Source organism: Ascaphus truei, chromosome 17 (genome assembly GCF_040206685.1).
Source record: "Ascaphus truei isolate aAscTru1 chromosome 17, aAscTru1.hap1, whole genome shotgun sequence".
NCBI lineage: Eukaryota > Metazoa > Chordata > Amphibia > Anura > Ascaphidae > Ascaphus > Ascaphus truei.
In genome coordinates this window covers 36,108,591-36,125,894 of record NC_134499.1, presented here as the reverse complement: position 1 = coordinate 36,125,894, position 17,304 = coordinate 36,108,591, and the positions used below count along the sequence as shown (strand labels likewise).

At 43.1% G+C, this 17,304-nt stretch overlaps 1 protein-coding gene across 2 annotated transcripts in view; it reads right to left on the bottom strand.

The window, feature by feature from the left end:
- CFAP20DC (CFAP20 domain containing) overlaps positions 1 to 17,304 on the bottom strand; it is a 149,174-nt gene that overhangs the window by 55,295 nt on the left and 76,575 nt on the right. Inside the window, exons 12-13 of one of the 2 annotated variants that reach the window (XM_075574786.1) lie at positions 13,153 to 13,287; positions 3,376 to 3,689 (exon numbers count right to left, since the gene is read on the bottom strand). In XM_075574786.1, the coding sequence (XP_075430901.1) occupies positions 3,376 to 3,689; positions 13,153 to 13,287 (449 nt within the window). The remainder of the gene's footprint in view (positions 1 to 3,375; positions 3,690 to 13,152; positions 13,288 to 17,304) is intronic. The other variant, XM_075574787.1, reaches the window with a different exon arrangement.

The following is a 17,304-nucleotide window of genomic DNA, read 5'->3' as shown; positions in this document are numbered from 1 at the left end:
CAAAGCAGTGATAACAGTGCCATATCGCGCTATAATGGCTTTTTATCACCAATAAACAGTCAGTGGAAAAAAAAGTCGGGGGTCCCCGAGGCTGAAACCAATGCGGTTCAGCTCAGGAGACCCCCTACTCATCTACATTATTATCAAAATCAATATTTTTACTGCACGGTCGCCTGTAAGAGCCGTGCATGGAGACGCAGCGTTTCCGTGCAGCTCTTTCAGGCAGCAGCTTTTTCTATCGGCTATCGTGCTATAGAATTTATAGCACTATAGAACTGATACAAAAAACAGGTCGCACGATTGTGCATTTTTTTATCAGACGCTAAAAAATGTCCGTCACTTAGTGAATCGCGCTTTCGGCTTCATGTCTTATAGCACGATAAAAAAAATGCATTGTCGGACGCAAAAGCACTTATTGTATCACTGCTTTGTGAATCGGCCCCTGTGTCTCTTAGCATCAATGTATCAAAGCTACTTGTGTGTCAGCTTGACATTTTTGGAAGTGTCAATAGGAGGTATTACATAATACTCATATTGTAATGGAATTAATTCAATTGTGCATCCATGCTCAGCATTTTCATTTCAATGTCAAAAATGCAATACCTAAGAACCAGCATCAAATGTAAGAAATTAGACACAGCAGCAAGCAGACATTGACGAGTGTGTCATAAGAAACTTTTCTTTGCTGTTCTACAAAAATAACTAAATGGAAAAGGAGCTATTTTGACATTCTGGAATATATAATATATTAAAATCCTTGCAATTCTTTTACTGAATTTTGAACAACTGTCAACATTTCTAAATTCAACTTTTCTTTATCCACTACTTAAGAAGTTTTTTTTTATGTGCCAACAGTTCAGTGATAAGAAGTAATACAGACCTTTGTAAAATGTGCATTGTGTGTATGAAGGTTATGTGACATCATACACGTGATGCACTGTTCGATGAAATTAAGTTTGACGCATTGTGTCATGTTGAATACCTCATTGATGCCATTTAAATTAAAAACTATATATTTTTTTAACTAGAATTTAAGTAATAATCCCTAAAAGACAAGGCATTCATTACCATTGCCATTATTGCCCAGGGTGAAATAGTTGAAGAAATAAGGCGAACGACCCACCTGGGCATTTATAGCCTGTCCTGAGGGGATAATTACTAATATAGGCAATTTTTTAAATATTCATTAATTAAATAAATCATAGTACAAATGGGCAGTCCATCCCCCTGCTCCTTAAGACCACCACTGGACTTCCCACCTGCTCCTCCAGCCCACCGCTGAACTTCCCACCTGCTCCTCCAGACCAAGCAGGACTTCCCACCTGCTCCTCCAGCTCACCACTGGTCTTCCCACCTGCTCCTCCAGCCCACCGCTGGTCTTCCCACCTGCTCCTCCATACCACCGCTGAACTTCCCACCTGCTCCTCCAGACCAAGCAGGACTTCCCACCTGCTCCTCCAGACTACCGCTGGACTTCCCACCTGCACCTCCAGTCCACCACTGGTCTTCCCACCTGCTCCTCCAGCCCACCGCTGGTCTTCCCACCTGCTCCTCCATACCACCGCTGAACTTCCCACCTGCTCCTCCAGACCAAGCAGGACTTCCCACCTGCTCCTCCAGACTACCGCTGGACTTCCCACCTGCACCTCCAGCCCACCACTGGACTTCCCACCTGCTCCTCCAGTCCACCGCTGAATCTCTCCTGTGACCCCTCTTGATCTTTAGCTCCCTCCTACCTCCCCCCGTGCCCCCCGCAACCCAGGGTGATCTATAGCTCCCTCAAGACCTCGCACCCTGTATGATCTACAGTATAGCAGTAATTCTCAGCAGGCGGTTTGTGACGTATCTCCAAGGTGAGATTCTAATCTAAGTGGTATGTTGGGCGGCAGAGAGACATCACGTGAGTGAATAAGTGCAGGGCTTGGCCTAGTAGGAGCGACAGTGGGTGTGGGAGAGTAGCCGTTAAGAGTGGCTCAGTGAGTAAAGACGCTGACGCTGTAACCAAAGACACTGCGTTTGAATCACTTTATCTCCCTGCAACTCAGGCACCAAAATCATAGAATGTAATTTTTACAGACACAGTCCTTTCTCAGATGAGTTCACAATGTGCTGCGTACTGTGCACTATACTGTCATTATGAAGCGCTTTGAGTCCCATGGGGGAGAAAAGCCCTACTGTATATGAAATAAAGTTGTGTTTGTTACTTAAATGCTTAATTTAAGAGGTGTGTTTTTAGGTTTGGCTTAAAGGTGGGGAGATGGTGCTCGGCGAATACTGAGTGTGAGGGAGTTCCACAGGTAAGGGGCAGTGAGGGAGAAAGGGAGAGAGATATGAAAGGGGTGGAGAGGAGACAGTTATGGGTAGAGCACAGATGACGATCAGGGGCATAGTGAGAGGTCAAAGCTGGTATGTAGGGAGGAGCAGATGAGTGGAGATCCTTGAAGCTAAGAAGGAAAACACTGTAGATGATCTGAGACTTGATGGGAAGCCAAGAGAGGGATTTAAAAAAGAGATAAGCAGGGACTGTTCTTGGAGAAAGTGAAATTAAGTGAAGTGCAGAAAACACATTGTCAAAGTGTCGTTAATCCATAAAATAAAGAGGGAAGATCAAAATATAATTTAAATTAACGCCTTATAAGGTGTCTTACAGCTTTGCACAGCTCAGTAAATATGACCCTGAAGGGGAAGATTAACTAAGCGTCAATGCGAAGTATTGCACCCAGATCCGGCACTAACTGCCATTGAAGTCAATGCCAGATCAGGGTGTGATAACCTGCATCAGCGCTTAGTGAATCCTGGCCTAAAATGCACAATAATTTAAATACAAATTCTCTAAAGTGTACATCCAAATGTAACTGCATATAGCCAAGTTAAAAAAAAATTAAATTAAAAAAAAGGGTATTTTCACTTCTCTCTGAAAACTATTACTGCATTTCATTCATACTAAAGTCCCCCAACAGTGGTAAAGAGAAGATCCTGGTCACAGAAGGAATTCAGTTATAGGCTATGTCTATTATAATAGTTGACTGGAAGGAGTGTAGCTTTGTGGAGTGAAGAATGAATGAGAAAAAGCTGCAATGGCAGTAGCACATCTGGAAACCTCAATGAATGGGAATGCTTGTAGCAATGGGCATATGTGCTAATATCCTTCTAGCATGTTGATCTCATTGTGGGTTTGCGAGCATGCGATTTGAAAAAGCTGAAAATTGTTGCATGTTTTTTTTTTAAATTTCTAAGTGATTTTTTTTCTCACTCACAACTCATAAGAAATAAGAAATAATTCCATTCATTAGGCTGGAATGATTTTAGTCAATGTTTTTTCTCACACTACATTAGTACGTTTTAAACAAAAGGGTAGCTTATAAAGTAAAGTACCTCTACACTGCTGTCGCTGCCATAAAAATCATCTTCCATTCGAGCCCCCCTAGGGCCTTGTTCCAGGTCATCCAATGATACTGTGTTTGGATTCAGTGGAGAACCCTGAGACTTCCCATGAGGAGCTGTTCGTGGCATTGAGCAATACGTGAACATATCATCATTGTCTTCAGGGAAATTGTCTCCTTGATTTGCAGTGTCACTTTGGGTGTTATCTGCCAACTTCTCGGATAAATTGTTAATGTCTGTTTGAGGCTCGATGGCAGCTATTTTGGATGTTTCTTCTGGAAAACTGTCAGGAAATATCCACTCGTCTGAAAAAAAATAATTACATTCATTATGAGTAAAAAAAAAAAAAAAAAGACTGACAATCATACTTGTTGGGGGACTATTACTATTTTTATTCCTGAAGAATATTTACAATATTTTAGTAGCATTCAGTCTAACAAACATATGCTAATATTTTTGAAGTATGAATGTATGTATTTATGTATATCTTTATTTATAGAGCGCCCACAGCTGTACTTGGCGCTTTACAAGAGAGACAATACACAGTACAGGGAATTCTAACACAAGAAGTGCAACAAATAAGATCAGAATATTGGAAGAGAAATTCCTTGCGCCCCCCCCCCCTCCCTGGAGAGCTTGCAATCTAAGTGGTATGATGGGAGACTTACAGAGACAGCAGGTGAGGGAATAAGTGCAGTCGATGGCAGTCGTTGGTAGGAGTGACTGTGGGTGTGGGACAGTAGCCATGAGTCTCTAGGCCAGTGGTGTGCAAACTGAGGGGACGCAAGATTATTCAGGGGGGGCGCGGGCAGTTGCAGGGGTCCCGCGCACTTCCTCCAAGGCATTTAATGCCGGGGGATCGCGTGTGGCCACTGTAACTCACTTACCTTCTCTTCGGCAATGCGTCGCCATGGCAACGCAGCGGCAAATGACGCCGTGGGGTCATATGACATCACGATGGCATGGCAACGTGACGTCACGTGACCCTGCAACGTCATTTGACACCGGGAGCTGGAGAGGAGGTAAGGGAGGGGGGGCGCGAGCAAGGATGGAAGCAGGAGGGGGAGCGCGAGCAGGAAAAATTGCGCAGTGCTGCTCTAAGCTATAGGAGTGCTTCATTTAAGCGGTGAGTTTTAAGGTTTGTCTTAAAGGTACAGTAGGGAGAGACGGTGCTTGGTGTATATGGAGTGTGAGGGAGTTCCACATGTACAGTAAGGGTCAGCGAGGGGAAAAGGTTTAAGGTGAGAGAGAGAGCAGTAGAGGTGGGAAGAGACAGTTATGGGTAGGGCGCAGGAGACGAGCAGGGGCATAGCGAGAGATCACAGCTAATATGCACGGAGGAGCAGATATGAGTGGAGAACCTTGAAGGTACATGTGGATCAAACAGTTACAGAACTACTGTACATGAAACAATCACATTATATTAACAAACTGGGCATGGTATTGACTTTTAATATAAATGATAAAATTATAAAATGTTGTTTCACTCTCTACAACTACAGTAGAGAAATGATAAATTAATTTTTTTATAAAAAATAATGCAACAGACATTATACATGCATAGTATTTAAATTCTAAATGCAATGTGTATACGTTAAGAGACACTTTAGTTTAAATAAACTTTCGATGCTAACAGTGGTTTTTTTTTTAATTGCTAGCTCTTCGGAGATAAAATTGTAGGTATATATAAAGAATATCCAATTCTCTTTCTCCATTTAAAAGCTGTTCAGGTAATTGATCATACACTAAATAAGCAAGATTAATTTGTGTTGGCTGTCAGTACATATAACATTTATCCCATCTAAGGGATACAAATATAGAAAGGGAATTTAACTATTGTCCAGTTACACAGTCTTGTAATTTTCCTAATATTTTATGAAAACTAGTGGTCATTGCTTCAGGCAATTAATTTGCATTTCATTGTCAGTTAGAGTTGTAATAATCTGGAAGAAATGTACAAGTCTGAAATTATAATTAACACCTGCCTGGCAGTAAGCGTCCTTTAAGGCTTTTACTTCTTTGATGTAATTCAAGTTGAACATGCTTCACTTATTGTAATCGTTCTTCAGTAGCTTTCTTGGACAGTGACTGAGGAATGTAAATGAACTGACTTGAGGCTCATGTGATCTGCTCATATGATTCTGAAGCCTACTAAAAAGTTAAAGAAGTTTGAAATGTTTTCCCAAGAGGCCCATTAGCTATGATTTTAATTTGACTTTCAAATTTTTTATCCTTCATGAAGAATGATGTGCCAATAAAAAATGCATGAAGATAACTATTTCATAAAGTTCTCTTGGCCATGGTTTAACCTAATGTGCTCGCTGTGCAAAGAACAGAAAGTCTGCAGAGAAGATGTGTGTACAAAAATGTTAACCCATTTTCTGCTAGAAGAACCGATACCATTCAGAACTGTACTTATACTTCATGTTCATCCAGCTGAGGGTCCACCAGATGGCCATTCCTATTATATTGTCTAACCCCAGTCCTCAAAAGGGCAGGTTTTAAGGATATCCCTGCTTCAGCACAGGTGACTCAACCAGTGGCTCACTCAATGACTGAGCCCCCTGTGCTGAAGCAGGGTTAGCCTTTAAACCTGACCTGTTGGTGGACCTTGAGAACTGGAGTTGTCCATCCCGTGCACTATAGAGTATCTATACCTCTCTCAGGGAATATATGCTTACAATGTAAATGCATGGCACTGATGGACTGAGACATGTAAATGACTGCATGTGCAAACTTTCAGCACGTTATTCATGAGCCTAAATAAACACAGATGATTTATGAATTTCAGTGTGTTCCAAAACGGCTGCATTATAAAAATGGCGTTCATTTATCTTGTTTAAAAAAAGCATGATCTCCTTGTGGCACAGCTGGCCTCCAAACTCCCGGCTTTTAATGCCTGTTGCTGGAAGGCCTAATGATCAGCGCTGGAGAAATAGGTTTGTCGTGAACGATTTCATTCAGCAGCATTATGGGGGCCTGGATTCTTAGCTAAGAGAAGCCATTACATTAAAGTACTGCTAGGGATAAGCAAGCTTTTGGGCTGATGAACAAAAGACACATTTCAAACCTTTCATTCCATTTTTATGGATTTATAGGCCACGGAGCGTTTGAAGAAATCATACAAAAGGGGATGGTGGAGTGTTGCAAGAGTTTTGGCCACGGGTGCTGATGTTTTTCTTATTAGTATATACATACAAGCAGATTTACACTCTGGGATCAATGATATGGTTGTTCTCCATAATAATTTTCTTTTTTTCATCAAAGCAGAAATACTACACCCCCCCCCTTATTTTTATATGTAAAGCATGTGACAATATATCATTTTATCTCAGCTGGCAATCGTTTGGTGCTCCTGTTATAAATCTGTATAACATAATGTGCCTAACATAATGGCCGCCTTTCAGTTTCAATCAATCCTTCAGTCAGTGTAACTCAGCAGCTACAATATATCCTTGTATAACTAAACTAACATTATCTATTGTTACAGTTTGCAGCTTAAACTGCTGGGAACATTCGCAACAAATTATCACAAACAGGAAAGTGTTGCAAAGATCTTGCACTGCTGGGGATGTTGGTTAAAACCTGCTAAAGAAATCAGAGGATGCTTTAAAACTCATTAAAAATGGCATTAAGAGTTGAATTTAAAAAAAGTCACCATTATCTAATACTACAGAACTGATTTATATTTAAAAAAAAAAACGAAAAGATTTCACATGTTTTTCTGCTTCCAATTGTGCGAAAAAAAGGAAACCTTTAAAGCAGAGAAAGGATAAAGAGCACTATATTATATTGTAATCTGGGGGTAAGTCAAAGTTGCAAGGTTAATGACTTTCACTTGTGACTTCAACCAGCGTGATGAAAATGTGTGCCCTATTTATTCCTTATAATCAAAAGGACGTCACTCAGAGCACTTGTGCCTTGTTCCCACAGATTAGCCATGTTCTTTAATCATGGCGCATTAGATACTATTACTGTAAACACTTCATCGATGGATTTTTAGGGAGTGCTGAGTTTGTCCAGTAAGATTCATGTTACGCTTAGTATAGCTCCATATTTCAAATGTGCCACTGCTGAAAATCTCCTAGCAATGTTCAGAAATCTGCTTGCCAACAAGTGACTCATACTGAACATATTGCTTAACTTGGTATGGATGCTAGGGAAATGGATGAAAATTAGGTGTATTTTTCGGAAATATGTAAATTCCTCTATAATCACAATATTGTTGATCGATCACCAAGTAATCCAATGAATTTGTCAGATATATGTTGGCGTTCCTAATTGCAGGCTAACATAATAATAGTTTCAACATTGAATGAACAGGCTTTGCAAACTACCAATAATGCTTCCCGATTTGCTTTCTTCCTTAGTAAGTGTACATTATTTCAAGGCATTCAAATGTGTTTTTTCTTCTAAGTGAGAATGCATTGGTGGCATGTAAACACATGTACAGTATGAGGAGACACTGGTCCCGTCGGTTGTGACACTGAAACGTTGGTTAACCACAGCTAAAACTGATATGATGTAAGCCCATCCAGCACTGAAAGTTTAAGAGATGCAAACATGCTCTACAGCAGGGAGCGCAAACTTTAGCTGCTGCGCACCCCTGTCTGGCCTGCCCCGGTGCTCGTGCTCCTCTCCTACCTTGCTGCTGCATCAAATGATGTCACATCACGCACCCACGGCATCATTTGACGCGTGTGACATCATGTCACATGACCCCGCTGTGTCATTTGATGCCACGTTGCCATGGAGACGCGTCACAACGTCTGAATCATGATAAGTTTATTATTGCAGAGTGTGACGGTGAAGGGGTAACCAGGCTCACTAATAAAGGTTAAGCCCACTTGGTTGCCCCTGAGCTGTGTTCCGGGACCCTAGAGTGCTAGCTCTTGGACCTGACTGTTGTACATGTACCACTATGCAAAATATGTGACATGTGTGACAATAAAGAATGCTGGTGTTTTTACCTTTCCAGGAGGGCTAGCAAGCGGAGATTGCTGGGCTATGAGTCTCAGGGTGGGTTTTGCGGAGAAACGTCTTTCAGATTGTGTCTATGTAGCGGGGTTCCAAAGTTACTGGAAACACCAAGAATGTACCCCGGAATCAGGTCAGATTCTCGGATGCATTGAAGCACAAATGCGCTGGTCAAAATCCTACCCTGAAAACGTTCTTACGACTCACCGCCAGGATGTCCTGCTTCAGCACAGACCAGAAAGGTAACCCCAGAACGGTACAGGGGTCCCTATTATAAGGGGGGATGCCCAGTTCATGCCCAGACCACCCTAACCCTGGTACAGTCATGTATAAGACTGTGAGGCTTTTATTAAAATAAAAAGTCTATGTTTGCAGAGTGTAAGGGATATGGCTAGTGGGGATAAAACAGCTCAGGTTTTCACTCTATCGCTCGCACCAATAGATTTATGTCATTTTAATAAGAAAATGTATAAAGTATATTTTATTAAACTTATAGGTTTAAAATGTAGTATGCTTGGACATTGAAATATAAGCGTGGGTCTTTCACTGTTTGAACTCTGAGGCCTTGCCCCCGCTGCCTGCTACAGCGTCCTCTGTGGCGGACGCTGCGCTCACGAGAGCCCTCCCCGCAATGGCGCCGGGCCCGCTGCGAGGGGGGGCCGCAGCGCTCGCGCGAGAGCTACTCCTGCTCTCAATAGAATTGAGAGCAGGAACTCGCGTCGAGCGGCTAGGCACGCCCCCCGGCGGTTCAGCCAATGAGGGCGAACCTGCCGGGTGACGTCATGGCCGCGCCCCCGTCACTCCTCTCCAGTGAGCTGCAGACCGGGGAATCGCCGGAACGCGCAGCCAAAAGCGCGGGCGCGCATTACAGCGCCGTGACCGGGGCCTTAGCCTAAGGGGGACTTATGGGCTACCAGGGTGTGGTTCCTCTAAGTCTGCCCTAGGTCCGCACATGAAAGTCACACATGCTGGCCAGAGGTATGACAGCCATCTGGCTGAGTGGAGGACCCACGTCCTGGGATGAATACAAGCCAGTCCGGCAAGTAGTCACCTCCCTAGATGTGGAGGCACCAAGCCCTGTGGGAGGCTCTGCATGGCAAGTAGGCAAGATGCCGTTTTTGGGCCCATGCCCCTGTGCCCTGCTTAAGCTCCAGGTGCCAGGCTTCACAAGACTGGCAAGCCTCTGAGTGGCTAGCAGTAAAGTTCCCACGCTGCGGGTTGGCGGTAATGCTGCGGGGCTGACTTTGGAAAGGATATAAAAAAGTTAGTAGCCAGCCCCAGGGGGTGTTCCAAGGTCTAAGTAAGTCCTCTAAGATGCTACGGGGCCTATGCAGAGAGCAGCGCTGGAAATTATTGGCGAGGGAAATAAAATGTACCTTTAATGGGGAGATTTTTTCTCCATATGCAGGAAGGTGAGAAATCTGCTATTTTTTTCATGAATGCGTGTGTCCAGTTGAAAATGGAGAGATGCGCGCTGCTAAAATGTCTTAGAAAAAATTCGCCGGTTTTTTTTTTCTCCCCTATGGCCGCCGAGCTCCAGCTTCTTGCCAACTTTAGTTGGCAGAGCTAATTGTTGAATTTCGCGCCATGTTTTTGGCGCGAACAGCCGCTAGATGGCGATCGTCCCTTTCTGAATAGGGACCTTTTAAAAACTGGCGAGATTTAGGTTCTCGCCAGCCGCGCGGCGAGATTTAAAAAAAAAAAAAAAAAAATTAAAAAAAAGCGCTTTTTTCTACACTCGCCATTACCTGCCTTTCTAAAGGCTGATTTCGCCAAAAAATGCCGCTTTTCCTGTTAGCGCTGCTCTCTGCATGAGGCCCTAAGTGTCCAGTTACAAGTCTCCAGCAGAAAAAGGCTGCTTCAGAGAAAAAGCTGCCTGGAATCTTTCCTGTCCTGTTTTGCAACTGTTATCAGGGTGAGGATTCCCTGCACATAGGAGAGTCTAGTTTTGTATCCCAGGTCCAGGTAAGTGTGTTTCCTCCTGCTATGTGTAACCCATTGTGTGTATGTCTGTCTGTTTCCACGAAGTAAATCACAGTTTGTTTTACTTCTTGGTTTTGCTCAGTGAATGATCCCGGTAAAAAGGTGAAAGTACCTGGTCTCCCGTGACACAGAGGCCTCACACGATCCCCCGGCATTTAATTTAAATGCCTTAGGGAAAAGCGCGGGGCCTCCGCAACTGCCCGCGCCCCCCAGAAAAATCTCCCGCCCCCCCCCCCAATTTGCGCACCCCTACACTACAGAATAAAACCAGGTGTAAAGATACTTTACATATAACAAGTGGGGACATTGCATATTCTATGAAAACCGAACCCATGGGAATGGTGTGATCCCCAGCACACATTTAATTTCTGACCAGCCCCTGCTTATATGAAGGCTAATCTCGAGGTGTTGATGGCATTGCTACTTTCTTTGTGTGCTGCAGCTGACTGATCTTTCTATTCAGGTTATGATTAAAGATTTTATTCTGTCATCCCTTAGTAATCTTTTGCCTATAGCACAGAGATTGAGCAAGAGACATGGTTCTACTATCTACAGTACGATGCCACAATTTCCCAGGTCTAATACCCGGTAAGGTCAAGTTGAGCTTTTATCCTTCCGAGGTGTGTAAAATGAGTACCACATCTTAGTGGGAAATACTAATGTGTAGTCTTGCATTTACACAGCACTACGGCCCGGATACACTAAGCTCTGTTAGGCTGTTTAGCGAAACGCTAATCTAAATTAACGTTTGGTTAATAGTAACGCTTTGCCATAGCCCAACGTTAACCCAGTTCTACTGCCTTAAATAACGTATAGTTAGTTTTCTGTCCGTTAGTGCTAATGATATGCAAAAGAGGCGTTCCCCCAAACATCGCATAGCCACTAAAAGCCATTCAGGGAATTGACATTAGGTCATTTAGTTCTTACCTAAAGGTGGTATTACTCCCATCCAGACCCTGAAATATGTGTTTTCTTGGACAGGAAAGGAGAGAGGAGAGATACCTGTGAACAGACATGAACACACCTAAGACACCTGGGAAATATGCTAATTTAAGTCATTTGAATATACTTTGCATATTTCCCAGGTATGCCAGGTGTATTCCTTTGTGTGCACAGGTGTCTCTCAGCATGTTGTTTAAAGGAGTGTTTGTGGAGGTATATAAGGATCTTGGGACTTTACAAAACTAGAACTCTTCTTTCTTTCTCTCTCTCTCCCGAGCCTCCCATGTCTCAGCATCTGGATGGAAGTAATGTCACGTTACTGGAAGCGAATGCAATTTCATGCTAACTTAAGCCTCTGGAAATAAACAATGACCGTTGTGTTGCATATGATTAGCTTTGTGGATAGGCTGTGTGGGGCCCAGCCGGTGTTGGTCCCGGCCAGAGGTCGGTCCCAACTCCTGTGTCCGACTGCTGGGCACTCCCCAGCTCCTGTGGGTCTGCCTGTTTCTCTCGTCCGCATCGGGCATCTGGTTGCCGCCGGGCTTCCCTCTCTTTCGCTGGTGCGTGCCGGTAGCTGGGCTCGACTTCCGGATGGGCTAAGCTTCCAGCACGCACCGGCAGGAGATTCCCGGCGTGGGAGAGGTCTCAGACCACCAGCAAGAGACTGAGGGGGCATGTGTAAGAGAGGGGGGCATGCAGGGGAGGAGAAGAGTATGTAGGGGAGAAGCTGGAGAGAGGAGCATGCAGGGAAGAAGCTGGTGAGGAGGGGAGCATGTGGGGGGAAGCTGGTGAGGATGGGATCATATGGGCAGAAGCTGGAGAGGAGGGAAGCATGTGGGGGGAAGCTGGTGAGGATGGGAGCATATGGGCAGAAGCTGGAGAGGAGGGAAGCATGTGGGGGATAAGCTGGTGAGGTGGAGATACTGTGGAGAGAAGCTGATGAGTAGATCATGTGGGGAGAAGCTGGGAAGCAAAGGAGCATGTGGTGAGAAGCTGGAGAGGAGGTAAGCATGTGGGGGAGAAGCTGGTGAGGAGGGGAGCATGTGGGGAGAAGCTGGAGAGGTGGGGGGCATGTGGGGAGAAGCTGGAGATTAGGGGAGCATGTGAGAAGCTGGTGAAGAGGGGAGCATGTGGGGAGAAGCTGGAGAGGTGGGGGGCATGTGGGGAGAAGCTGGAGAAATGGGGAGAAGCTGGAGAGGTGGGGGGCATGTGGGGAGAAGCTGGAGAAATGGGGAGAAGCTGGAGAGGAGGGGTGCATGTGAGGAGAACTGATGAGGAGGGGAGCATGTGAGGAGAAGCTGGAGTGGTGGGGAGCATGTGGGGAGACGCTGAAGAGGAGGGGAGCTTGTGGGGGAGAAGCTGGAGAGGAGGGGAGCTTGTGGGGGAGAAGCTGGGGAGGAGGGGAGCTTGTGGGGGAGAAGGTGGCATATTTTGATTATTGATGGTACTTATGGCCCAAATTAAGAACAATGAAATCTGCTCAGGTCTGTCATATAAGGTGAGTTTGACACCCCTGCTTTACCTGCTAGAAAAACATGGCTAGGAAACGGTACAATTAATCTTGGTTAATTTGCTTTGAATTAGTAATGCCTATTACACTTTATCGAACCACTGCAAGGGAGTAAAACAAAGTCGCATATTTTGTTTTTATGTGTTTTTTTTAACGATATACAGTATTCCCTGCTGTTTTATACTTTGTGCCTTTAGTTTTTGGAGGATCTGAAAGATCTACAACTAAATAATTAAGATGAATTTGGTTCAAGTTAACATGAAAGAGTCTCTTTGTTGTAGGGCCCAGGAGTAAAAATTCAAAGACATATCTTACTATCAAACCCTTTACAGAAACTATATTCGGTGAACTCTGACCTGTAGGGTTTACCGATGCCTGCAGTACACTGGAGTTATTTAATGATTGCACGCTATTCAGTCTTTCACAGGATGGCATGTGGATCTGTAGAAAGAGCTTATCTTCATTTCTGCAGTGTCCCAAAGTAGAGCTGTCTAGAAGAAAATATATCATATAAAAATACATTTCCCCTTATCTGCATGTTTTAAATTGCAAGTGGATTTTATTACTTCTCAGATCTTCTTCTGCTTCCTTACTGATAAGCCATAAAGCAGAGAAAATATTTCGCCTTTGCTCTATTGCGTACGTAAGATGATCATTTTTCGTTTCTAGTCACTACTTTTGTTTGTTCAATTCATGTATTGTTCTTACGTCAAGTTTGACTGGTTTTTTTTGTTGCATTTCCAAGCATTTCATATATTTTTCCCCCTCAAATACAAAACAAAAAATAAATGAATACAAAACTTGAACAACATACAAACCCGGGTAAAAACAAAACTCTAAATATAATAGTTAAGCTTTCTAAAAGAAAGAAGAAGAATATATATATATGTGTGTACTGTATAAAGTACACTTAGTTTGGCATAGGTTTTGGGTGTCAGGGTATCAATGTGCATTCCAAATGTTAAATGGGAGTCAAGTATTGAAAACTAGTAACAGGGGCTAGTGGTATTAAAGTTTGTGCTGATCTGGAGCTCAATCATTGGAAGCTTTAAAAATGTTGCCTTTGTCCCAAATACCATTGTTACTGTCTTGTCTCTGTTTAAAAATAGTTTGTTTTGGGAAGTCCAATTTTCAAGTCTCAAAAAGTTAGATTGTAGTACTGTATGTGTTCAAGGTCGGAGAGGCTATGGCTGTGTGCATATAAGATTGTGTCATCTGCATACATGTGTATTGAAGCTCCTTTGCAAGCTGTAGGAAGATCATTGATGAACACTGAGAAGAGTAGGGGCCCCAGAACAGAGGCTTGCGGGACCACACAGGTGATATCCAAGGGGTTGGAGTTAGAGTCTGAGATAGACACATGTTGGGATCTACCTGATAGGTAGGACTAAAACCAGTTTAAAGCATGCTTTCCTATTCCAGAGCACTGGAGTTTGTTAAGCAAGCTAACATGATCAACAGTATCAAAAGCCTTTGCAAAATCAAGGAATATTGCAACAGTGAGTTGTCCCAGTTCCATTCCACACTGGATCTCATTGCAAACATTTAGCAGGGTAGTACCGTGGAGTGTTTGGGGCGAAAGCCAGATTGGAATTGGCTAGGAATATTGCACATAGTAATCGCTTAATTGGGAGTGATCACATTGTTCCATGACTTTGGAATGTATTGGGAGAAGAGAGATTGGCCTGTAGTTTGAGACAGTGTTTTTGTCCCCACTTTTGACGATTGGGACAACTCTGGCAGTTTTCCAGGTCTTAGGGATATGGCCTGCAGACAGGATAGAGTTGACTAGGGAAGCAATTGGTTTGGCAATGGCTGGGGCATCAAGTCTTAGGAACTGAGATTGCAGTCAGGTCCACATTGGCTGCTTAGTTTTAGTTTGAGGAGTGCTTGTGTAATCTCCTCTTCAGATACTGGGACAAATTTAAAATTGTGGGCAGTGTAGGGAGAGGGTGGGGCTATATGGGTAATCTCAGAATGAGATTCATGTTTGTGGTTGGGGTTGCGTTTCGCTAAAAAGTTAATAGCGCACCCCACAAAGTATTCATTGAATGCATTTTCAATGTCAGTGGGATATGTTAGAGTAATATCCTCCTTACTATTTCAAGCGAAAAAACATATTCTTAATATTCATTTAAAGTGGAAGTCCCTCCTATGACCAAATTGTATTAGTGGCAGTGACATGGTTAAATCTGGGTGACCGATGCCCCCCTTTTTTTTTTAACCAAAATCTGACACCTAAAATAATTTTTGGTAAAGATGGTGATCTGAAACTTGGGGTGAGCTTGATTTCCATTTGTGTAATGTCAAGAAACGTTTGCACGTTTGCGTGTCTGACTGATAAGGACAGGGGTGGAAAAGCCACTTGATGGATAAACGCTGCCCTATTCATAGGCCTCAAAGAAGAAGAATTTCTAATAAAGAGAAGCAGAGAGATCTTTGCTTTAATCATGGGTAAAACGTTTTAAGGAAGCCAAATGAGATTTGAAACTGTTGTTAACATTTTTTAGTTTTTTGATCAGTTACCAGGCATTGCACTTCTCAGGGTTATTCATGATAATGTGGTCATTAAAATTATAAAATGTAAAGCGCCCCCCTCCCCCCCCAAAGGTTATATATGAGTTGAACTCATACTGTATAATGTTAGTAATTTGCCCCCCGAGCATGCCCTGCTCATTTCTTTTACCATGGTAATTTAGAATGCACTGGGCTCCATTTAAACCTCCTGGACACTTAATATTTAAAACGCTTCTATCTCCTGAATGATGTATCAAGCGTAAAAAATAAAAACGGAGTTAGAAAGCGCAAGAAGATAATTAGAGATGCAACACCCCCCGCCACCCTCCCCCCCCCCTACCCGTGATTAGAAAGGACGGCCGCTTTAAAGGTATAAAACCCCAAAGCTTTAGGTAGCTACATAGAATTTTTGCGTATTGGATTTGGCCGGTTTTAACCTGTATTGATTCATCGAAAACCAATCCACGAATTCAGCAATCCCTTAGCAGATCTTAAGAATGCCCCAATGGATTGCTGAATCGGCGGATTTGATGGTACAAATTACGTCCACTGGTTGCAGAATCCACGGAGTATTTTAGTAATAATAATAAAATATCCGCGAATCGCCCCCCTTTTTTGACATTGATCCGCTGAAATTCACGGACCAAAGGAACCGGACGATCCGCTGCAGATCCAAATCCGCCCCCCAAAAACGTGTCCATCTCTATTGCTACACAATTTAGGGCCTGATTGAATACTGTACGTGCAATAAGGCCGATCGCATGGCGACCAGATGAACACTGCCATGCAGAACACATTGTATCAGCCAGGATCGTATGGCGGTCTATAAAAATGGAACCGGTGCGCAACGTAACTCTGCAAATGGCAACAGCATGTTCAGCATCAAAAGTATATTCCTGACCAAAATGGATATGGCGTATTAGCAGGGCATTCGTTTCATACAGTGGGTGCTAGATAATTGCAGCGGGAATGACAATGTAAGAGATAAGTACAGTATGGCATTATCCCGTCTGCCATGTAGAATATATTGTTATTTTTCTTATTGTGGCTCCTTAATGTTTCCCAAGCATTATCAGTTTTTTTTTTAAATTCTTCTGCATTTCTGACCCCTTCTACCTCCTTAGGGTCTTTAAGACCATCATTCCACATTTAGGATTACTGTTCACTGTTACTTATAACAGCGGTGCTCAACTCCAGTCCTAAAGCCCTCTCCACCTCTAACAGGTCAGGTTTTTAGGATATCCCAGCTTCAGCACAGGTGGCTCAAGACTGAGCCTCTGATTGAGCCACCTGTGCTGGAGCTGGGATATCCTGAAAACCTGACCCTTTTGGGGGGGCTTGAGGACTGGAATTGAGCACCCCTGACATAACATTGTATTATTAAACGGAGAAATCCAAGCGGCCTTTTTCTTTTCCATTTAAAAAAAGAAAAAATAGGATTTTAGCAGGGGGTCCCCGGAGTTGAAATGAATGGGGTTTTGCTCCAAAGACCCTCTGGTTCACTTCTATGTAAAAACAAATACACAAAAATGGGGGAAAAACGGCCGCTTGGCTTGCTGCTTTAAGAGAAATGTAATCAATGTAATACATTTTTTTTAAATAGAACGTTTAATTGTAGCATTGGTGTGGAAGAAAATGTATCCCGTTAGAAGTCTCCCTCTAATATTATGACTTTCATATTTGTATTCAAAGAAGAAACATTTTTTCCAGGCCAGAAAAGACAAAGGTTATTTCTTCTTCTGGTGATGTGAAATCAATGGCCTTTTCCATTCACAAACACGTCCTGTATTATCTTCCGAATGCATATTTTGCCATTTGCAGAGGTGAAATTATATACAAATGAAAGGGATGGATAAAAGGTAGGAAAACATTACTGCTTGAAAATACTCTGTCAATCCCAAAATCTAGTCTTTGTAAAGACAATGATAACAAACATATAAATAAATATTACACTTAAAATAGATAAGTGGGGAGAATGTCTGAAATAATTA